Source organism: Amblyomma maculatum, chromosome 5, assembly GCF_055883805.1.
Source record: "Amblyomma maculatum isolate TAMU_Amacu chromosome 5, ASM5588380v1, whole genome shotgun sequence".
NCBI lineage: Eukaryota > Metazoa > Arthropoda > Arachnida > Ixodida > Ixodidae > Amblyomma > Amblyomma maculatum.
Genome location: NC_139348.1, coordinates 135,643,200 through 135,666,404, shown reverse-complemented (window position 1 = coordinate 135,666,404; position 23,205 = coordinate 135,643,200). Strand labels below are relative to the sequence as shown.

Here is a 23,205-nt window from a genome sequence, read left to right as displayed (position 1 = left end):
AGACAAAAGCTGACAATGTCTTCCACGCAGGCACTGACCGGGTCTTGTAAAACTCATGCATAAGGAACATTGCAAGTTTTGGCCAATGATGAACTGACCTCTTCCTCCACGCCTTTGAGCTTGACCTTGACATTCTCTCCAGAAGTGATGATGTTCGTTTCATCCTCGTCGGACCAGAGCTGGAGCACCTCCACAGTTCGCCGGTTGGGCATTAGCAATAGCTGCTGGCCTCGCCTCGCAGAGCCAGATTCCACTTTGCCCAGCACTACGGTGCCCATATCCTGCAGGATGGAAGAAATACAGCCCCCCTCCGTTAAACCCCCAATGCTAGTGAATGCACCCTCGAGTAGAAAATGCAGCCACCGCTTATAGGCGTTGAAATGCAAGAGCGTAAGCCGTTATGTTGAGCAGCCAAACGCACCTTGTACTTGTCGACGGCCGGCATGCGGAAGGGCCCATCCGCTGAGCGGCTCAGGGGTGCCAGGGAGTCTATGTACTCAAGGAAGGGAGGCCCCCGGTACCAGGGGCACACCTCTGGGGGCGCGGGCTCCTTCAGGAAGGCCCCCGTCAGACCCGAGCAGGGCATGAATGTCAGCTCCTGCTTGGGGTTGAAGCCGCACTTGCGAAGGTAGGGAACCAGCTTGTCCTTGCATTCGTTGTACCTGGACACCAGCAGAGGACACCCACATTAAATGGCAGCCCAGCTTCACTCAGCAAGATGGAAGGGCTGCTAGGTAACGCTCAAAGGCTACTCACAGAGTGGCCGCACGCTAAACAAACTCTCAAAAAATGAAAATGTCTCTTACATGAAACAATTTCAATACAATACATCAGTGCCAAGTTGCTCTCTACAATCTAGACACTTTTTTGCTTGAAACACAGACCAAAACAGAAAATGGACATACGCCATAATGACACAGGGTTTGGATATTGTGTCTTCCCCTTTGTGTGCTCCTTACAAGAGAGAAAAAAAACAACACCTGCATTTGTCCTAGCCAATTACGTAGGTGATCCTACACTCCATTAGTCCGACAGTCTTTGCTGACAATGACAACTGAACATTTAACACCCAAATAACAAATATTGTCACTCGCACTAAGCAAAAACACCCAAGGGCCACAGAAGAAACACCGTAACAAAGCCGGAAGGGACACGCACTGTTTTAAGAAGGAAGCACCAGTGTCTTGTCAGCTCTCAAAAATTAAACTTGGAATTTTATTGACCAATAAGAGGAACTTGACATGCTGATGCAATTCATACACATAAAAAAGCAATAAATACTGTCATGATGTGAGCAGTGTGGTTGCAGCACAAGAAGAGAAAGGGGAGCTAGAAGTGCGAAAAAAAAAGTAAAGGAGCGCAGTCACCAGTACTTAAAGTATCTGGCTCGGAGTTTTGGTTCCTTATGGCCGTCCCGAGCTCAGGAGCTGGCTCGGAGTTTTGGTTCCTTATGGCCGTCCCGAGCTCAGGAGCGGATTTCCATGCGTCTACACCGCATCCACAGCCTACACCACTGCACTGGATCCAGCGGCACATACCGACAAGCGAGCAGGAACCTTTCGCCTGGTCTCCGAGCGAGAATACATCAATCTTGGGCTTTTCTTCTCTCACATATACCATATTTACTCACATAGTCATTGCACCCAGCATTGTAAGAGGACTCAAACAGTTTTTTTTTTTCTTTTGTGACAGAACCGCCACAAAACTTTCTTCATAAAAGCCAATAGCATCGGCGTGAAAGACTAACATTTTGTTAATATTTAAAACTGGGTCCTGCATAATCCCTTTGTGCTTCGTAATGCTCTTTAAGCTGCCCAAACTTCTAAACCTAAGCACGCCAGACCGAAAATATTGCCGCTGCGTTTACAGCAGAGTCCTCCAGTTACATTCTGGGTGCTACACTTCCACGGCTGCTATGTTTTACTGAACCAGCCGTATACAAGCCTCCATACAAACCCAATTAACAAACTCAACCGTTACGCTGAAACGGCTGAAGTTTCTTCGTATGACATGCTGCGAATGTTATGAAACAAAACTATGCCACAGCAGACAATTTACAGTATGAGACATGGCTAAACAAAAAAAAGGGAAACTGCACCCACTATCCAGGTTATTTATAAGTACATGCAGTCAATGCTCTGTACAATGGACTAAGTAAAATGTCCTTCCAGAACCCAACGAAGCACTGCCAGAAGTTTCAGCAAGTGCTTGTGTTTGCACGGTTCCAGGAAGCATGCTGTCCCAGGGCCATGGAAGAGGATCCGAACAAGCGGCTCAGCCCTCCAACGAAGCCCTGGGGTGTAGGAGCCAATCGGGCCAGGGTTACTCTCAGACCAGAACAAAGCAAACACTGCTTCGTTTCATGCCTAAAACGCAATGCAGAGAAGTGCAAGGCATGGGGATGCTGATACACTAAGCAGAAAATCTGCTGCACATCTGATGTGCCAAGTAGAAATCTTGACGAGCTTTTTTGTGACAGAACCGCAACTTTCCCAATAAAAAAACAATAGTGTCAGTGTGACAGAAGTAGTGCTGCTGTCGTACCTCTCCTCGGACCACTCCACGGTGGGATCATCCATCTTGTTGACCAGGACGACCAGGTGTCGGACCCCGGCCGTCTTGGCCAGCATGGCATGCTCTCGTGTCTGGCCGCCCCGCTCAAAGCCCGTCTCAAACTCGCCCTTGCGCGCAGAGATCACCAGCACCGCCAGGTCAGCCTGGCATGCGCCGCCAATCATGTTGGGCACGAAGGAACGATGGCCCGGTGCGTCCAGAAGGGTGAAGTGCTTGTTCTCCGTCTCAAAGTAGGCACGGCCCACTTCCACCGTCTTGCCCTTGTCTCGCTCCTCCTGAACAAAACAAGTCGGACGCAGCACACAAGAGTGAACCAGAAAACCATGCTTATTGGTCGACATCAACTGGCACCAGTTCACGAAAAAAAGAAAAACATCAAATGCCAATAACACACAGGCACAAGTCCACGGTGCAAAAGAATCCTCATCAACGAAAATGAACCCTTATCATTGGGAAAGAAAGAAAACAAAAAAACTGACATCCCAGGACTCGTTCAGAAACAAGATGCTGGACTGGTTCAACAGTCGACTAAACACCATCTGCTCAGAATAAAGCATCTTAAGATGAAGTTTGGGGTCACAGAACAACTCAAAATTATGGGGGTCACTTTAGCTAGGCTTTTAAGGGTATGACATGATCGCATAGGCTACCACCCGACATATGAAGCCCCTCTTTAACACTTTTCTGTCCGCGTCAATTCCAATCGATAGCCCGCAATCGATGGTTTCACGATTCGTATTTTCCCGCTTCGAAAGCGCTCCTTGAGAAGTGCCGTCATTCAGTAAGAAATAGTGGAACCCTTCTTTCAATTCTGCTCTTGGCTTTATTTTTTCTGCCATGCGTGCGCCCCTCCAGATGGTCTCCGGAGTCAAGTGATCGGCGCTCCTTGTTTACATTATGGCGCAGACGTCGCGCACTCCTGCTGCGCGGAAAACGGCGTGTGTCCGCGGAAATTGGCGCATCGGGCTTGTTTTTGGACGCAAACAGCAGCAGTGATGACTCTGAAGTCTTCAGACTTTTAGCACTGACAGCGAAACTAGGTCAAATCGACCTGGAATGTCGGCAGCCATGCCCCGATAAGTTTCGTTTTCGCCCCTACTGCTTTTGCAGCACGTTGATTGGACGAGATCACTCTTCTGAAGGTTACAACTGTTACCTGCTGGGTGACGTCTTTTGGGCATTATTACTTGCAGCCGGCAACGCAGGGAGTAGTTTTTTCTGCTAGAGGACAGCCAGGGGTCGACCTCGACTACTGTTTTCTTTAACTCAGCAAATACTGTTCGCAGAAAGCTAGAGTTTGCTGCAATGGTTGCATTGGTCCCTGTTGTAAAAGAAACGTATATTCTGAAATTTTTTATTTGTGTCAAGAAACTTTGACGCTTCTCTGTTTTTCTTAACTACGATTTTTTTCCAATAGTTTTATTTTTCATCACTTACTCAATAGATATGTTGATTGTCACTGATACCATTGTGGATAGGAATTCCTCCTCTACAATTTGATACTAGACACTCCTGTACCCAGAAAGATTTGTTAAAGAAAAAAATAAATTAAAATTAGACACTACTTAAAAATCACCCCTTGTCCTGCGGACAGGAAACTGTTTACCAAGTCGTATGAATGTGCCTGCGTGGCCTAGGGATAATGTGAATGCAAGGATCTTGGCAGGCTGATTGTGATATCACCCTCCCATATGAAAGGAGAGCCCCAAGTTGGCAGCTCCTGCCAAACCTAACATCAGAAAACCTCACATCCAGTCAGCGCGTGGTGGCCATGCCAGCTGCCAACTACGGCCTGCCAGTGCCATGCATGCTCCCACCGCCAATGCTGCATTTTCTGGTAAACTGAAACCCTTAATGCTCTTGTATTAAAGACTAACAACAGGGATATTTTGAGTTCTACGGTACCTATGTTAGCACGGCGCCCCAACCAAGACAAAATACTCACCTGGTTTGTGTCCAATGCCCAGGAGAGGTACCATGATTCCCTGTTCTTTTCCTTGGCTTCCCGCTCATATTTCTCTAATGTTCGCTTGTCTACCATGCCAGTCAAATATCTGCAGGCACGAACAAGGAACATGAAATATATGCGACACCACTACACTGGCTTTTTTTTATAAGAACAGGATGTTGAATGACTAAGGAAACTTTCAGTAAAAAAAATGAAGAGTCAACTTACAGAAGCTGGCCTCCAATGGTAGACTTGCCAGCATCTGTGAAAAGAAGAACATGGCCGTTTAGAGAACTGCGGAAAAACCATATGGCACACTTGACACTTGTTCATAATGCTACAGGCACAACATGAAATCATGTGGCAGTGACAAAGCTGGAGAAAACACCCAACCAGACTGACATACACTGAAACAAGTTGTTTACTGGGCTAACTTGCGACAAAGCAGCTAGGCGGTCGCGACAGAAACAAATGTGCGTTCAGGCAGTGAGTGAAACAAGGCAGATTTCAAGTTCTTATTAACCGCCCTCATAATTGTGTAGATAGCTGCAGCTCGTGCAGGACGGCTGACAGGAGATCAACAGCGCTTTCACAGCATTACAGGAACATTTTGTTGAAACGAGGATTACTGCTCGAGCTGCATCAGCCATGCACAAACGCAGAGGAAGAAAAATCTAGAAGGGTGCGCCGTGCACCTGTTTAAGCCAAGTCGCACAAAAAACGCAGAACAATTACCGAATTTTCAAAGCGGATGGCCACGTTCTACCTTGTGCCATCGATCATTATTTACAGTGCACAAGCCATACATCATCTCAAAGTTTGATCAACTGTGATCATATCGCTGAAATTTTACTATTTTTCAAAGTGCCAAACTGAGTGTTGCCATGCGAACAAAAAACACCTTATTCACTAAAGTGATCAATACACCTAGCGTACCATTTGTCAAAATGGTTTATGGTGTTTAGTGACCCAAAGTGTAGGGTACGAGGGATGCGGGATGCTGTAGTGGAAAGCTCCGGATTACGCCTGACCACCTAGGGTTCTTTTAAAGTGCGATGACACTGCACAGTGCACTGCCACCTTCTATATTTCGCTTCCACCGATTGGAAGACAACGCAGCCAGAATCAAGACTTGGTCCCCCGGCTCAGTAGTCAAGCACCCAAGGCCACCAAACCATTATTATCCAATCAAACGCACACCCTATATTTTTGTTAAATATCTGATTAAGAGAAAAGGTGGGGGTGGAGGTGGGGGGACACGTAAATTGTGTAATACGGCAGTAAAAATATCATGGCGAGATGTTCTTTCAGAACAGGACAAAACACTGCCAGAGTTTGGAGCCAGTGCTTGCTGTTCAAGAAAGCATGCTGTACCAGGGTTATGGAAGAAGATCCGAACAAAGGGTTCAGCCCTCTAACGAAGCCCTGGCGTGATGCAGACAACCGTGGCAGCCTAGTAACTCACAGCTAGTGAAAAGCACACACTTTGCTCAGTTTCCTGCCTGTCAAGCGATGCTCAGAGGTAGCCAGTCTTACAAGGCCTAGTAATGCTATCCCATACAGCCACAAGTGTGCTAAGTACAGCCACGCTTCAGCAGGGACAAAACACTGAAAAGCCTATAGCTCCCACATCAACAACCTGAACTGCACCACCATTCTGTCCAGTATTCCTGCGTTCATTCTTGCAAGTGACATGCTCACTAGCTCCCTTCCAATCAATGCTCACAACCAGATCCTTTCGAGCAAACACTCCTGCCACCACACACTTAGCAGAACCAACTCGCCAAGTGGATATGCTGACTCGAGAGACTCAAAGAGGGGCTACGTACCGACATGCCCGATGAAGACGACGTTGATGTGCTCCTTCTTGGGACCCTGGTCATCATCCTTGGGAGGCTTCTTCCTAGGCTTGGTGGTGACGTCCATGCGCTCGTCTTCGTCCCCCGTCGAAGGAGTCTGGTCGCCCCCGCCTGCATCCTGTGGGCTGTCCTCCAGCGTCACACACTCCCAGTCTGCACAAAGAATGGACCCAGTCAGTGCAGCAGCCCTTTGCCGCCATATGCAAGTGCAACAACTGGCCGAGGCCTGTGCGACCAGCTTACGCCAGGTTGACTGCGAAGAAGTTTTTGCACTCCAGTCCAGGAGTGAAACACTACCACTGTGACGCACGGTAAAAAAAGAAGTACATGACATTCCCCACAACACAACATAACATTAAAAGGCCTCACTGTACAGTTTGTAAACCAAAGATAAACAAACAATTCAAACCACTGATGGTTCGCATGTGACAGGCTATGCAGCCAGCCAGAAATCACCATGCGGTGGCCATTATTGGCTAACCACATGGAGGCTGAGTGGGTAGGGGCACAAATCTATGGCTCAGTTATTCATTTGCCAGCTGATCAGCAGAGAGACACCTTCCAAGTTAAATCTAACCTTTCAAGAGCTATGTCTTTAGTGCTGCATATAACAGTGCGCATTCGAAAAAAAAAAAAAAAAAAAAAGCTAGCAAAGTCGAGGCAGCAAAGCATTTTCGATGAATTTTACTTTTACTGAACACTGACTGATCTATAGTAAAAAAAGGAGACACGTCCCTCTTTTTGTGATGCCATAGTGGAGGACTCCGGAAATTTAGACCACTTGGGCTCTTTAACGTGCACTGACATCGCACAGCACATGGGCGCCTTGCTTTTCGCCTCCATTGAAAAGCGGCCACTGAGGCCGGGATTCTATCCCTCATCTTTGGGCACAGAAGTTGAGCGCCGTAACTACTGCACCACCCCGGCGGGGGTGGTGCAATGTTTGCCTTTTCACAGCACTAGTGCATCTTAAGCTTCAAGCGACACTAATGAATCGGATCAAATGATATACAAGCCCAAATAACGCACAAAAATTAAAGTACCAAAATGCATTAGCATGCATATTTTAGCTCTACAATTCCCTGCCGCTTTCACAACATATGGTGCAAAATTACCCCAGAATTCAGTTTACTTTCTTTTATCGCTTCACCTGTGGGTTCATGGCACCAACATCACAAATGTACAGAATTTCAATGACATGGATGTGTGCAGGAAAGGAAAAGGGGATGGGGAAGGTGGGAAGGGTTGTGTTGTAGAATAGCAAACAAGTTAGGAAAATTAAGAAAAACTAAGCAGACGTGAAAATCACCAAACACTAGAACCATGCGGAACGAAAAGAAAATAGCGTTGTTACCTGCTGGAGAGTCGTCCATACTTGCTGAATCCTCCTTGTCACTGTCTTTCTTGTCTGCAAAGGCAAAGAAAAGCAGTGTCAAGTGTACCACTAACACTGCGTACAGTACCCACAAAGTAAAAATGCAAACACAACAGAATAAATGACAATACCTGCCACAAGGCAGTACTTGGTGCCAGTGGAACGATGCTAAGTGGCAGCAAGTCACTCGCTGTTGAAAAGACCAAACTAAAATGCAAACCAAAATGTGCCCTTAGCAATGTGTGTAAACAATGGTGAGACTTCTCGTACAGCATGCACTGTGGCTACTGTACCCTCACTTCGCTGGATGCAACAACCACGATGCGGGAAACTTCCATACAAAACCCCTGCCAGCTGCATCGCTAGCTGTGAGGCAAGGGTGAAACCCGACAATACATTATGTTAAACCAGCGCTAGAAACATGGACAGACAGGCAGACAAACACACATTGCTCTGTCTTCCTATCTGTCCTTGCTTCTAGCGCTGTTTAAACATAATGTCGAACGAACTCGCCCAACAATTCACTTTGCCGACAATACAGTTGAACGCCTGCACTACAAAATGACCTGTAAATGAAGAATTTTGTAGGTCCCAGCCAAATTCTAATCTTTCATATGTATTGCGAACACTTTTACAAGACCAGTACAACGAAGGAATTTGGGGGCTCATGACGGCCGATTTGCTCCTTTACAGTGAATACAAATAGCGGTGCACCAGTCGACACCACTACAGAGACCACTCAAGAAACTCTGAACTCCACAATAGCCACAGTAACTGCCACACCAATGCAAAGAGAAAAAAATGTACAGAGGGCAGATTCACTGAGCATTTTGACAAACGGAGATAAACTCCCCCGGAAGCGGATTAGCATCACCACTTTCTATGACTATGGTGCCACCGTCTAGACATGGTTTACAGACATATGCGTGAGAAGTTCCCGTCAGAGGAACTTTGCATTGCAAGAAAGCCAAGGGGTCTGCTCCTAGGTTCAATACTGAGATGCACTCAAAGCAACCAGCAGATTGAAGGGTTTCAAAGAATGCCATGGCATTGTTTTCAAAACCTTAGTGATAGAAAAAGCCAATGTGCCATAACTGCTCAAGGCCCTGCAAGAGCATAGATCAGACGATGCCTTTAATGTTGACGAAACTGCCCCTTTTCTTATGAGCTGCTTCCCGAGAAAACACTCTTCGAGAAGACTAAAAGGAAATTGTTGCAAAGGAAGCAAAGAGTAAAAACAATGCTTCTATTGCACTGTTTTGTTGCAATGCTGACTGTAAAGTGAAGCTGAAGCCACTTGTGGCCGAACGATCTCTGAAGCCACAGTGGCGCTTCAATGGTGTGCGTAGCCTTCGGGCTGATCATGTGGGCAGCAAAAAAAAGCTTGGATGACAGCAGAGTTGTTTCAAGCTTGGCTTCTGCAGGTGAGAAAACTATGTGGCTATAGAACTGCATGAGTGCCCTTTGTTGTTATTGACACTGTGCTGCAAAACATAAGCTCCCGTTGCTAGAGCACATGAATGCAAGTTGATGCACCACCCTGTTGCCGTGATTAGATCAAGGCATAATACTGTCTGGCAAGGCACACTTCCGCACAAAAATGCTGCAGAGAATTCTGCTAAACGCCAAGCAGAAAGTTGAGCTGCCAACCAAGATAAACGTTCGCCAAGCCATTGAAATGATTGTAAGTGCTTGGTGGAGCGTGCTGCCAGTCATTGTGCGTAATTGTTGGCAGAAGACTGGATTTTCTATATCTCAATACATCGCTAGTGAAACTAATGGGAGCGCATACGACAGCGGCTGTTCGAGTGCTGCTGCACGACTTCAGGAATTGCTGAACCCATACATTGCTCTTCAACACAGCAGTGGGAGAAACGGCTGGCAAATTGTTGCCGCTGACAATGACGCGATTGGTACATAGACATCAAGAGAGGTTTGAAGCAGGTGGACAACAGGCGTAGTGCAAGGTCGACTAGGGCCCAGGATGGCCACCGTTGATTCAGGGGAAGGAAACCAGCGACGACACTTAGACCAGGTAAAATGTCGGACTGAATTAGAGTTTTGCTCGACCCCTGCAGAGAGTAATCCCGTGAGATTGTCTGGAAGCGGCCGGGACGGATAGACTGCCTCAGTTGCAAAGATAGAACCGACAGCGACAGCCTCCTGTATTCCTGGATTTGCAGGAAGGGGAGAAATGATACATCGATAACTTCATCGTGCCACATCAGTGGCTGGGTATAAAAATGCAGCCCGCAATAATGTGTTGTTGTTGCCTCACACCAGACTTAAGTAATTTTTAGTGTGAAATGTACTAACCATATGGATGACAATGTAACATGCAATACCTGAATGATAGTATCTATGCGCATGCATAATGCCTGTGCTTAAATTATCTTTGAAACCATCTGTCTAGTCCAAGTGCCAGAAGAAACAAGTGCCTTTGCTGTGATATAGATAAATTCAAAACAATAAAATTCTCTTAAACAGTGTGACATAGCAGTGATGACCTGTTTGTAACTGACAAGTGACGACATCATCGAAGCCATCAAAGACGACAAGGAGGAAATATACCCCCGTGGACAAAAGTGGTATACTCCACGCGTTGCGAGAAAACTGCCCGCCAGATTTTTCCGAAACGGAAGCAGTTGTTTCTGAGATATGCATAACATACCCGCCTTGATATACTTGCCATCTTGTCCAAGCAATTTTGTGTGGCACATTTTTTTATACTGAAAAAATGCAATTGTTGCGGTTCGCGTGGAGCATACCACTTTTATCCACGATTGTACCTTGCATCGCTTCCGGTTTTTGCCCACGAGTATGCAGTGAACCTCTCTAAGTGTTCAGACGAAAATTACCGCCTTCATCCAATGGGTATCTCTTGAATTCATGCTAAAGAAAGTTTTCCATGTTCTGAACGTTCTTAGCTTGCTCTATAGCGTGCGATACGGTGCGCGAACTTCCTGTATAAGGAAATATTTTAGAGATACCAAGCTCTTCGTTATAGAGGTGTTCAACTGTATATTAGGGGCTTTAGGCGCCGGTACAACTCTCTCATCGCACGAGCCGCATTCCAAGTTCCGCGCGCACACTAGCTCATCCTGCAGCGATCGAAAAGCGCCCAGCGCGGGACTCGACACAGAACGACGTCTCCCTGAAAATAAACGGGCGCTAAGTCACGTGTTCTCGTCGCATCAACCACGGACACGTCGTCGCCGTCAAGAGGAACGTGCAAGACAATGCTGCGATAGTCGCACTCGAAACCAGCGGGCGCCCTCCGCGTCGCTGCCCTAGAAGAGACGACACAATCGGCCCGTTGTCTCAAAGTGCGAGCGATTACGACGCGATGTGGCGCGCGGCGCGCATACTACGCACGTACTACGTACGACCAGCCTTCCGACACGAGCGCACAGCCGACGGGCATTTTTATCGCCACCGATACTGGGGAACAAGGTCTGCCCCAGACAAGGTCTTCAGCGCCGGCAGTGGGTCGCCTCCTGTGGGAATGGGACACGCGCGCTCGTCGAAACATCGGGGCAAGCTTTCTTGGACAAATGTGCCGGTTATACATGTCAACCCAGGCGCCACCGCCAGTAACAAAGCGCCAAAAAGCGGTAATAAAAGCACAACTTAAACATTTTCTCAACGCGACGCAGAACCAAGGAAGGCGCCGGACTGTTTGGCTGACCACTTTACGTCGCAATACTAGGCGTACGAAAATTAATTACACGGGTTCTTGGTTGTTCCTACTGCCTAAGTCGGGAGCTCTTGGACACTTAACGGCTGCGACTACAAGGAAGGACAAACAAACTAAACAAAATAGTTACCCCATAGCACACGGTATCACATCCTACAGCACACGGTTTTCGTCCGGCATATTACCGCGTGTCTAGAAATCGATTGTTGATCGGCAGGGAAAATCGCGAATTCTTTTGTTACCACGCCACAAGACCGCGGAAAATTACATCAAAAAAGCGCATCAAAGCTCAAGATATATGTAGGTTTAACACACAGCCAGCAGAACGCAGACACAAAGAAATGTTAAAACAAATTCTTGATACCCTGGCGAAAACTTCGTGCCACGTGACAAGTGTACTCGCATCACAGCAGATGGTTAGAGATTTTCGAAACGCTCCTACTCGCCTTTCAGGTCGTCGTAACTTGGAATTCCTCGCGTCCGGCACGTGTCACACACACAAAAAAGCTTTGCACTACACAAATTTGCTACCACGTCACAAGTTCACACTAAAACGTGACTACCCATTCCCGTGAAAACGAGTTTTTCGACTCACGCAGCGCCACGCAAGGAACTCGCAAGTCGCCTCACGACACGACGACCGGTACCAGAACGGACGTCACCTCAAAGCGAACAAACGCGAGGGCACTCAGCGGTGTAAAATGGGAAGAGGGTCGGACAACTTTCTGGTTATCTTGTTTATCTAGATGGAGGAAAATGCGAGGGAAGTGAAGGAGAGGCGATTACGTAGCCAGGCTGACAGGAATACCGAAAGGAAAGCAATCCGTAGCGCGGCGTGCGAAGTCGTAGCGCGACTACGTCACCGCCAGCCGCCGGCAGCAGCTTTTGCGCAATACGGGGCTGCCGGTGACGAAGCAACGTGGAAGGGGGCAGAGCACAAGCCGCAACGGCGCTTTCAAAACACGCCGAAGGCAATTGTTTGCTAAGTTTGCGAGACATCCAAACCCGCTCGCAGTGACCAAAGTGGTGTTTGATAAACGCGATAACTGTCGGTGAAAATCGCAGTGTCATGACGCACGTGCGACCGACCGTTAAGCCGGTCGGAATAGAGAGCTCAAAGAATGGTCCCAGAAGGTTGACTACTGCTAATGACAAGACGACACCAGGTGTTTGGATCTTGAGCGGCCGTGCCTAAAAACACGAGAGCAGTATGTCGCGAACGTCACATTTTCGAGCAGCCATATTCGCATCAGTGCAAAAACCACGTGTACCGCCGCACGGCACTCCGGAGAGAGAAGGAAGGGGCCGTGGAGCAGATTTTCTCGACTCGAAACCCGCAGCTCGGACCAAGTTCTCCGAAATCGCGACGCACTACGCCGCCTCGGTGAGGCCAGTCCGCGTTTCAAGCGCGATTTTGCCGGCGAGCGAGACAGACGCGTTTGCGGGGTTATTGACACCACAGCTTTCGGGCTCGAAATCTGCTGGGCCGACGACTCGTAGGCCTACCGCGCTAAGCTCGGCACACAGCCTGCGCGCGCGCGCTGCTAGTCCACGACCTCGATCGCAGTGTCACCGAGGCGATCGGCTACGCCGCTGTCATACTGGGGCGTTCGCCATGTGGCGATGAAGGCGAAACAGACAGCCGGCGCCGATCGCGTCTTGAAGGCTCTGCATAGCCGCAGCGAGCTCTTCGACGATATGACCAAGTGTTTTTATCGCTTTACCTGACGGCGATTCTTCATTCCCCTTCTCCGGCGGGTCCAACTGTGCCATCTGCAACGTGGCGAAGGAAGGCACGAACGGAGGAGCGTCCACGTTCAGCTTAGAGAACGACTTTGCCATGTCGTCGTCTCCATCGGCGTTGATTTCGACGCTGTGGTCCTCCCAATTGTCCGGCGCCACTTGCGCTTCGGGAGACGATGTGTCCATTGTGAAATCCTGTTTCTTTCTCGTTTCCTTCGGCGCGGCCCGTAAAAGAGAGCACGATCCTCGGATTGTTCAGGGGCGGGGTAGGGGGAAGAAAAAATGCCTGTGTCCCTTTTCACAAAATAAAACGCGCAGCGAGACCCCCAACTCCACCAATTCACCGCGGCCAGAACACCACCGCGTGTGCAAAATTAGGCTTGAAAAAAAGGAAAGGGTAAAGAGGAGCGCGAGGCGACCGCGAGTGCGCGGCTAATTTGCTCGTGCCTCTAGAATCTCACCGCAATTTATTGCGATTTTATATGCTGCGCATAAAAATAAAATAAAATTTTCTACATTATTTACTTTAATTCTTTATTGTGATTAATAATACATACCAAGCATTCCATAGACGCATTCCGTTTTCATTTCAATGACTCCTGACGGGGAGCGCCTTTTCATGGTTTAGAGCACCGTGGTCTAGAGTGGCGTTCACCAGTTATTCTAGCCATCCTACCAGAGTCCCGAGGGCGCTCTCATGACCTGTTTATCTGTTTAATGCCTGTGAATTTTGTTGTATGGTGAATTAACCAAGCGCTCTGCTTGAAAAATAGGCAATGCCAGCAACATTAGGTACTTTCATCAGGTACACAGCGTTCAATTTCTCTAAGGTAGCGCACAATATTTAGGTTCGATTAGGGCTATAAATTTCAATGAGCGTTAGTGTACACCATATGTTTCACATTCACAATCAGTAATGATAATCGCCTCCAGACAACGGCAAGTTGTGCGAACTAGCGGAAGAAAAATTAGCACGGCGACTAGACACCACTGTGGAAGGCAGCGAGTTAGTCGGGGTGGTAGTGGCGATTGATTGATTTAAAATTTTCAGTTCAGTTCAGTCGTTCAGTCGTGTCCGACTCTTCGTGACCCTATTGACCATGTCACGCCACGCTTTCCGGGAGGCAAGCTAGTGGGTGATGATTACTGAGAGACGGCTTTATCAGTAGATTTTGACTAGCGCCACGCCACTCATAACGTTTTGTGCCTAGCGGTGGAAGCACAGAACTAGCGCAAGCGCGCTGGAGTTCTGGTTCTTGAAGCTATAACTTTGCAATGACGTCATTGGTGTCGTAGATTTGAACCACGACCTCCTCTTTCTAAACCTCGCGAACACGCCCGGTCGTTTGATTGGTTTGATGATAATTACAGGCTCGCGGTAAAGCATTTTGCCCTGAGAGCTCCGTTCGTCTTTTGTGGTCGAACATGGCGCTCGCCTCAGCGAAACAGCTCTTGGATGAATTAATGGGTCGGGACCGCAATCTCGCGCCCGCTGAGAAGAAAGACACGTGCAATTGGGAAGATCCCGACGTAAGTTACAGTACTCCAACCACTCTCTATCGTTCGCATTTGTGGGGAATTATAATGCATTGCTGAGAAGGGGGGAGGGGGGGGGGGGGGGGGGGGGGGGGGGGTGCCTTTAGCCACTTTCTTTTCTTGCCGGTTTGGAAGTGCGCGAAGTGCGTAGTAATTTTTTACGATGCTATAACCGGTCTGCGTAGTTCTTTGATGCGGTGTTGCGGCTAGATGCATGGTTTTGACACATCTCGCAAGCCTAGCAAGCGCGCTCCGCTTGGAGACGGCGCGAATGTGATAGCACGACGCCATCACTCGCTGCGAACATGTAGGCGCGCACATACCGCCTCTGCTCCTATTCTGGTGTTCTAACAAACTGCGATATCTTTTGCTGAAGTTTCACTTGTCCCGATGCTTCAACTATAAAGCTTGCGATCTTTCATGTGATAAGGTCAACGAAAATCAGTCGAGCTAGCACAGTTTTTGTGTGCCTTGCGGTTCATTAAAGAAGTATTTCTCCTCTCGAGTGTCGGGTGGCCTCTAGCATCCGTTTGAAGCTGTTTAGAGCTGTGTTGGCTTTGCGCATGGTTGATGCTTGTAACTGCGGCGCGATATTGCGCGGTGCATGCTCGCTAACGTTGTTTGCATTTACCGCAGGTTTGCAAGCACTTTCTGGCAAAGTTTTGTCCGAATGACTTGTTTGTGAACACCAAGGCAGATCTGGGCCCATGCAACAAAGTTCACGATGACAGGCTGAAGAGAGAGTATGCTTTCCTCTTGTCCTTACTCCAATTGCAAACTCCCTTTTGCTCAATCGAGAAGTCTGTCGTGTTACCATTTTCATGTACGCTAATTAGCAGTAGATTGCTTCGAGCATGGCCACATGATTGGATGCTGTATGTTGGATGTGTTCGTGGCTAGTGTGATTGAAGGCTCACATGACATACCTGCCTGTTCTCAAGCACCCTTTTTATTATTTTCTGTATTGTAATGTCACTGGATCAGGTCCCTGCAAGAAGCCTTCCTGCAAGTAGCAAGACATTATGTACCATCAGCTTTACAACTGTGCCGAACAGATGTGGCTCTTTTCGTCTTTTTTTTTTTTCATGAAAAATGGCATTAGATGAGAAGCACCAATCGCACTCCTGCCGCTATGACGCGTAAATTTGTTTTTCTTATGGCTAATTGTGGCTAAACCCAATCACTAAAATTGTTTATTACCATTTGGACCCTGTTAATAGCAGTAAGCTTGTATTATTATTTAACGAATGTGTGCCTTGAAGCACATCCTTAGCAAAGTACTAAAAATATTAGTGTCAATCACTGACTGTGTAATTGAGCAGTGAATTTCAGTTGTCACGTCATGCTTTTATATTATTTAAGCTATGCTCTTTTTTTTGCGGCAGTGAAAATGACTGCAAGCATAGGAAATTGAAGGCCAACTGCAGCAAAATAAATTTACATTGTCTACAATGCTCGTTAATAGGCACTATTAGCACACCGTGTACCATGTTGGCTTCCACATTACTGGAGTACCGCGAGCCTGCCCGCTGCCAGTGTGGACACACTTGATAGGTTCCGACGCCTGGCAGGTTGTCTTGAGGACGCCAGATGGCGCTAGCTTCCCGTCAGCTAAGTGCATTCCCAACGCGTTGGGACCAATCAGTGCGGAAGCACTGCCGGTGGTAGGGATAGCGGTACTCCGGTAGCGCAAATGATAACACAGTCTGCTTAAGGTCACGAAGTTTTGTTTCTTAGGGAAGCAGTTTCGTTGTTAGAAGCGTTTTATAAGCTGTGTAGCAGATGACACATTCTCGCAAGGTTTTATGCTTCTTAGGGAAGTAGTTTCATTGTTAGAAGCGTTTTGAGCAATGTTGCTGATGACACATGCACCTGCAGATGTGTGGTGAAGATGGGCAGCTTAGCACATGTTAAGGTTGGTTTAGACGAAAGGACTGGAGCGCGGGCGGTACGTGCGCGTCAGCACGGATTTGATACCACGCGTCCACGTATCCATCCGGCCGTCGAGCATTCGCATGAAGCCAGCGGAAAATCCACGTGTACCCTCCTCCCCCGCTGTTCACGCGCTGCCGAAACATTTCTACCGAGAGTTTCAACATGGACGCCGAGCGAAACCGTCGTTTCGCTGCTCTGGCTGTTCTACGTGAAGTGTGCGAGGACGACGAGGAAGCGAAAAAGCGTTCATTTATTGCAAGCATCTTCAATATTCCATATCGGTGGGCAGCTCTCTACGAGCTCTGATAACGTGACTGTCGCTTCATCACTGAGTGCTTTTTTTTCGCTACTTCACTCATAATCAGCACTAGAAACAGAGTAAAGCTACAACTCTGGCACACCCACAAGCACAAACACACAAAAAAACGACGCACTGCTGCGAACACTGAGTGAACGACACAGCCGACGCAGTGCATGCACAAAAACAATACCCCGCTCGAACTGAATGTGAGACGAAAAGCGCGGGCGTAGCAGCGATAAAGCAAAAAGAGCAAAAACAATCTCGGTCCGCGCGGACTGAAAAAGGCGCTTGGCATATTCAGTCCGCTCCGCGATCCGGGGCCCCGGACGGCTACGCCGCTCTGTCGCCGTCGCTCAGAGCAATCACATGGAGCGCGGGTAGCGCTGACTTGCTCGGACCGTCCCCGCTCCGGTCCTCCCGTCTGAACCCACCTTTATGGAGAAATGAACACTCGAGACTGGTCCTCAAGCTGGCCCATTGTGGATCTGCTGACTTGGATGGCATGCAGTAGATGGCATGCAGTAGATGGCATGCAGGCTGGAGGCTGAAATGTGGCTTGGGGATCCTATTTTTGTTAGTATGGCAACATTTTTGTAATGTGCGCCGCGATTACAATGCCCGAAATGCTGTGTGCTTGTTGGGAGAACGAACGCACACATTGCATACAATTCAGAAGTGGGGGGGGGGGGGGGGGGGGGGGCAAAACAAATTGTAGTCTCTGTTTGCTGTTGGCGCTCGTTCATAGAGCTGTAACTCAATATTATTATCGGCATTCGGCTCGCTCAAAATACCTGAATGTAATGCAATACCATTCACTTGTTTTTACAAGCCGCAAAAAGCCACCAAAATGCCATACCTGCAGCGTCCAATGGGCTGACTGTGCCCCATTCTACGGCTCTTACTAACAGCTGCCCTCTCTTCAGTTTCGTTTCCAAAAGCGGCGGTTTTTGCAAGCAATTCCTGAAACACTTGCTTCAATTAGGAATGGTATATTTTGGTTTCATTCAGTTCAGTTCAGGCGTTCAGTCGTGTCCGACTCTTCGTGACCCTATGGACCATGTCACGCCACGCTTTCCGGTCTCTCACTATCTTCTTAACATCACATAGCTTCATCTGCAATGCCTCGAGAATGCCATCTAACCATCGCGTTCGCTGCCTACCCCTTCTCTGGCGACCCTCAACCTTTCCCAACATCAAATCTTTCTCCGGCTACTCCTCTCTTCTCATCAGATGACCAAAGTAGCTGAGCTTTAACTTTAGAATTTGACCCTCCAATGAGCAGTCAGGGTTTATGGTCGACAATATCGACTGATTTGATCTTCTGGCAGTCCAAGGAACTCTCAAGAGTCTTCGCCAGCACCACAATTCAAACGCGTCAATTCTTCGGCGGTCAGCCTTTTTCACAGTCCAACTCTCGCATCCATACATCACAACTGGAAAGACCATAGCACGGGTTATACGGATCTTGGTTGGCAGACTAATGTCTCTGCTCTTTACTAGGCGGTCAAGGCTAACCATTGCTCTCTTTCCCAGAAGCAGGCGTCTCCTAATTTCATGGCTGCAGTCTCCTTCCGAGGTAATCTTGGCGCCCAAGAACAGAAAATCTGTCACAGCTTCCACTTCTTGTCCATTGATGCTCCAGGACTTGATAGGGCAAGACGCCATGATCTTCGTCTTTTTAATGTTCAGTTTAAGCCCAAACTTCTCACTCTCTTCTTGTACGTGCATCAGAAGTCTCTTGAGTTCCACTTCACTTTCTGCCATTAAAGTGGTATCATCCGCATATCTAAGGTTGTTGATACGTTTTCCAGCAATCTTTACTCCAGCTGAAGACTCGTCCAGACCGGCCTTTCTCATGATGCACTCTGCATATAGGTTAAATAGGCAGGGCGACAGTATGCAGCCTTGCCTCACCCTTTTCTCAATCGGAAACCAATCAGTAAGACCATGCCCAGTTCTGACTGTGGCCTCTTGCCCTTCATAAAGGTTCCTGAGGAGACAGATGAGGTGAATTGGAACTCCCATCTCTTGGAGAGCTTGCCACAATCTGCTGTGATCTACGCAGTCAAACGCTTTCGCATAATCAATAAAGCAGAGAAGTAAATGGGTTTCTGGAACTCTCTTGCTTTTTCCATGATCCAGCGAAGGTTGGCAATTTGGTCTCTAGTTCCTCTGCCCTTGCGAAACCCAGCTTGCACGTCCGGAAGCTCCCGATCCACATACTGCTGCAGCCTACCTTGCAGGATTTTTAACATCACCTTGCTAGCATGCGAAATAAGCGCGATCGTGCGGTAGTTGGAACAATCTTTGGCACTGCCTTTCTTTGGAATGGGGATGTAAACTGACCTCCTCCAATCCTGTGGCCACTGCAGGGTTGTCCAAATCTTTTGACATAATGTATGCAGTGTGTTAACAGCGTCGTGGTTGAGGTTTTGAAGCAACTCAGCTGGAATACCATCAATTCCATCAATTCCATCAATTACTCCCTCTTAAAATACTAGCAGAAAATGCTCCTTATACAGAATGAAACATTTCATTGCAATAGGCCTTTAAATGCATTAGGCATTTAAAAGAAATTCATTGTCCGAACATTAATAAATATAAGCCCCTTTCCTTTCATTTCTCTTTCCAAAATGTGATGGGACAATGTCACAATATATTAAGCAGTATTGAGGGATGATCTCTTTATCAAGCTATTACATTGTGGCATCGAAAAAATTGCACGTGCTGTCTTAGTTGCAAAATGTTATATTTTACTGGAGCACTCCACTTCTGCAACTGCTTTTCAGAGAATGGGAGTCGTGCAGACAGAGAACATTTTTATATAAATTACTTTATATCTTCCTCACATTGAATACACAATCGCAGTCCTGCTATAATCTCCTGCGAGATTGGCAGTATCATTAAATAAATAAATAAACATTGTGGAGACAGCATTGCATTAAACGTGCATTCCTTCTTATTTGATCTGACAGGCATTGCTGTCACCATGCCCCAGTTCTGAGAAAAATGTATTAAAAAATATGCACGTGATTTCATATTAACAAAACTGTTGTTTGTGGAGCGTTCAGGGTGATGTCAATGCATTTCACTTCCCATTTTGCATCTGTCTGTCAGTCAAGTTAGGGGCCACCGATAGAACATGTACCGTCTGTTGCAGAAGTTTGCAGCCCAACGCGCCGGGCGGAAGAGCAGTATCGCTCCCGAGAGGCGGCGCTGCGCCCGCCGGCGCTGCCTGGTGACGCAGCTATAAAGAGTGAGGAGGCTTGTTCTCTTTCCCTCATCTCGCGGCTGAGAGCAAAGATGTGCGATATCAACCGCGGGATGAGGGGAAGAGAACAAGCCTCCTCACTTTTTACAGGTACGTCACCAGGCAGTGCCGCCTCTCGGGAGCTGTACTGCTCCTCCGCCCGGCGCGTTGGGCTGCAAACTTCTGCAACAGACGGTACCTCCAGTTGTATGCTGTTGTAAACTGTAAGTGGTGTCCACCGATAAGTGGGATATTGTGCCTTCCTTGCCCAAAATCCCCCCCGCCGGGGTGGCGCAGTGGTTACGGCGCTCGACTACTGTTCCCAAGGATGTGGGATCAAATCCCAGCCTCGGTGGCCGCTTTTCGATGGAGGCGAAAAGCAAGGCGCCCGTGTGCTGTGCGATGTCAGTGCACGTTAAGGAACCCCAGGTGGTCGAAATTTCCGGAGCTGTCCACTACGGCGTCTCTCATAACCTGAGTCTCTTTGGGACGTTAAACCCCACAAACCAACTGTGCCCAAAATCCAAGCCACCTAAATATGTTCTTACACTTTGCCAAGTTCTGTGCTAGTTTTTTAGTGCGAAAAATATGCAAAATCAAAAGGCAGTGGTAATGACGCTATCGCCAAGCCTATGTGTCTTCATTATTTTTTTCACATCGCTTGGCAAACTGAGAAGAAAGAATTTTTCATCAGTTTCCCCCTCATCGTAGCTTGCATTAAGAGAAGGGAAAAATTGGTACTTTGGCCAACAAAAATTCCGCAACTGCAATTGTAGATCTTCATGTTCTTAGAAGAATGACTTCTTGAAAAGTTTCACATATTTAGCACACCAAGCAGCCCTTTTTAGCACTGTTTGGTGCATGCAAGCAGGCATTGAAATGGCATTTTACTGTCCTATTCGGTCAGTGCGTGAGGGGAAAGAGCTCTTCAGGGTCGGGGTAAAAGGTAAAAGTTGCCTTACAAACACTTGCGTGTAGGGTTGTGGCCATACTCTTATCAAATAGCTCTACACAGCTGTTGCATTCTGCAGCTACACTTTGCCAGTTATTTATTTATTTATTTATTTTGCCTTGTCTAGGTACGAGGAAAGCCCCCGGTACCGACAAGAAGGCTATGAGGAAGCTTTTCTTCAGTTCTGCCAGTCTATGCTTTCTGATGTTGAGAAGCGTATTCGCAGAGCACGGCAGCGATTGTCCCTCAGCAACCAGGAGGTAATGTGGTGTGCCATATTCATTTGCTTGCTTGTGGGTCTGCATTGGGTTGTCCCTATAAAATGTATGGATGACAACTTTTGCTTGTGCGCTTTTTATTTATAACTATGCGCAAGCCACTATAAACGTAAACTGGGATGTAAAAATTCCTATCATCCAGCTGTTAATTTCTAATTTAATTCCTTATGTCGTGTTCATTCGATTGTAATAGCTGGTGTGGGAGTGACATTCATGTTCGCTTGCAGTCACACGTGGTATATAATAATCAGTTTATTTGTTCTTGTTGGAATGAATTAAAATTGCACAGGAGCATCATGCAGGTGACTTTGAGTCTACTTCCTTGACACAACCATTCATCAGTTGTTGGAGCCTAAACAACACTAGTTACAAAGTTATAAATTACTTACTTGACGTATATGAGGGCCACGAAGTGATCCGTGCAGTGTCTAGCATCAGGGGCATTAAATAACGCACCTTGGTAGTTCCTTGCACACCAGCTAAGGTTGTAACCTAGAATGGACTTCGTGCATGTGGTGTACAGGGTGGCCTGGTGATCAAGACCAAGGAGCCTGCAGCACCCACGGATGAGCGAGTCATCGTTTTGAACGAGCGCATCCAGGGTCTCCTCCAGCAGGTGGAGCAGTTAGGCTGCGAAGGAAAAGTGGAGGAGGCGCAGGCCATCATGAAACTGTGCGACCAGCTCAAGGAGGAGCGCAAGTCTCTCGACAAGGACTCTGACAAGGCTCACTGGCTGCGGGTGAGACTGAGGCTTATTACCACTGTGGTGTGGTCACAGTGTGTTGCAGTGGAGCTGTGATGAATCAGCACTGGAGCTGTTGTGCAGTCGGCTTGGCTTGTCCTTAAGCAATTGTTTTGTGGTAGTGTGGCTATAAGGCTAGGGGAGTAGTGTGGCTATAAGGCTGTTGCGTAGTTGCACTTGGGTCACTTTGGGGGAATTTCGGCAACATTATGCAGCACAGGAGCTATGGTTCATCATGCTGCAGCTCTGGGAGTATTGTGGCATTGTGCGCCTGGCAATTCATTCCTAGAGCGCTAGTCAGCAGGCGAAAATTTTGGTGCTTTGGCCTCAATCCTCCACTTTGTCTCAGTCCACTGTATTTTGGCACTGACTGCACTGCAGTATCTTAGAGCAAACTGTTTCACTCCTCAGTCAGTCATTAAGAGAGTCGCACCTGTGTGTTGTGGGCAATCTCTGCACCCACCGAGTCGGTGGCCAATTCAAAATTTTCTGTAGCTGTTCAGATGTAGAGCTGCCATACAACCAACTTCAATAATCATTGGGAAGTGAGCATGCAGTTTGACAGATGGCAGGAGGGGTAGCAACACTCGAGTAAAAATTCACAGGGCAGTAATAAAGTCCTGCTTTTAATTTGGAGTTCATTTGTTATTTCAAATACTTCACAGTTCAGCACAACCTTCATACAGGAATGGCGAGACAGCAATGGGCAATGATTCGCACTTTATTTCATAAGCATTCATTTTTTGCCGGCAAAGCCTTTGTAGATGAGATGATGTCTTTGTTGCATTCATAGCTTCTATTGTTGCAGTACTTGTTGGCCATTTCTTGGCCTCTGTTGTCTCAAAGCTCGCTAAGCGGTGAAAAGGACCCAAACGTTACAGCTTATCACACAAGAACAGCCTCGGTTCTGCAAACTGATTGACATAGTTTTAAATTTTGTGATTGAAGTAAGAAAAACATTGTTCTCATCTCAAGTGTAGACAGCCATCATGCAGGCATTCATCAGATAAAATTA

At 47.5% G+C, this 23,205-nt stretch overlaps 2 protein-coding genes across 4 annotated transcripts in view; one reads left to right on the top strand and one right to left on the bottom strand.

Moving 5' to 3' along the window:
- eRF3 (eukaryotic translation release factor 3) overlaps positions 1–13,602 on the bottom strand; it is a 31,386-nt gene extending 17,784 nt beyond the window's left edge. Inside the window, exons 1-8 of one of the 3 annotated variants that reach the window (XM_084604422.1) lie at positions 13,178–13,602; positions 7,736–7,789; positions 6,352–6,534; positions 4,751–4,784; positions 4,520–4,628; positions 2,545–2,849; positions 422–662; positions 99–281 (exon numbers count right to left, since the gene is read on the bottom strand). In XM_084604422.1, coding sequence (XP_084460548.1) covers positions 99–281; positions 422–662; positions 2,545–2,849; positions 4,520–4,628; positions 4,751–4,784; positions 6,352–6,534; positions 7,736–7,789; positions 13,178–13,382 — 1,314 coding nt within the window. In that variant the 5' untranslated portion in view covers positions 13,383–13,602. The other 2 variants (XM_084604424.1, XM_084604423.1) reach the window with 2 other exon arrangements.
- Positions 13,603–14,555: 953 nt separating this feature from the next.
- Positions 14,556–23,205, top strand: part of LOC146189656 (luc7-like protein 3) — a 30,060-nt gene continuing 21,410 nt past the window's right edge. The window contains exons 1-4 of the mRNA XM_084604421.1: positions 14,556–14,726; positions 15,369–15,475; positions 21,298–21,430; positions 21,972–22,187. Coding sequence (XP_084460547.1) covers positions 14,622–14,726; positions 15,369–15,475; positions 21,298–21,430; positions 21,972–22,187 — 561 coding nt within the window. The 5' untranslated portion in view covers positions 14,556–14,621. The remainder of the gene's footprint in view (positions 14,727–15,368; positions 15,476–21,297; positions 21,431–21,971; positions 22,188–23,205) is intronic.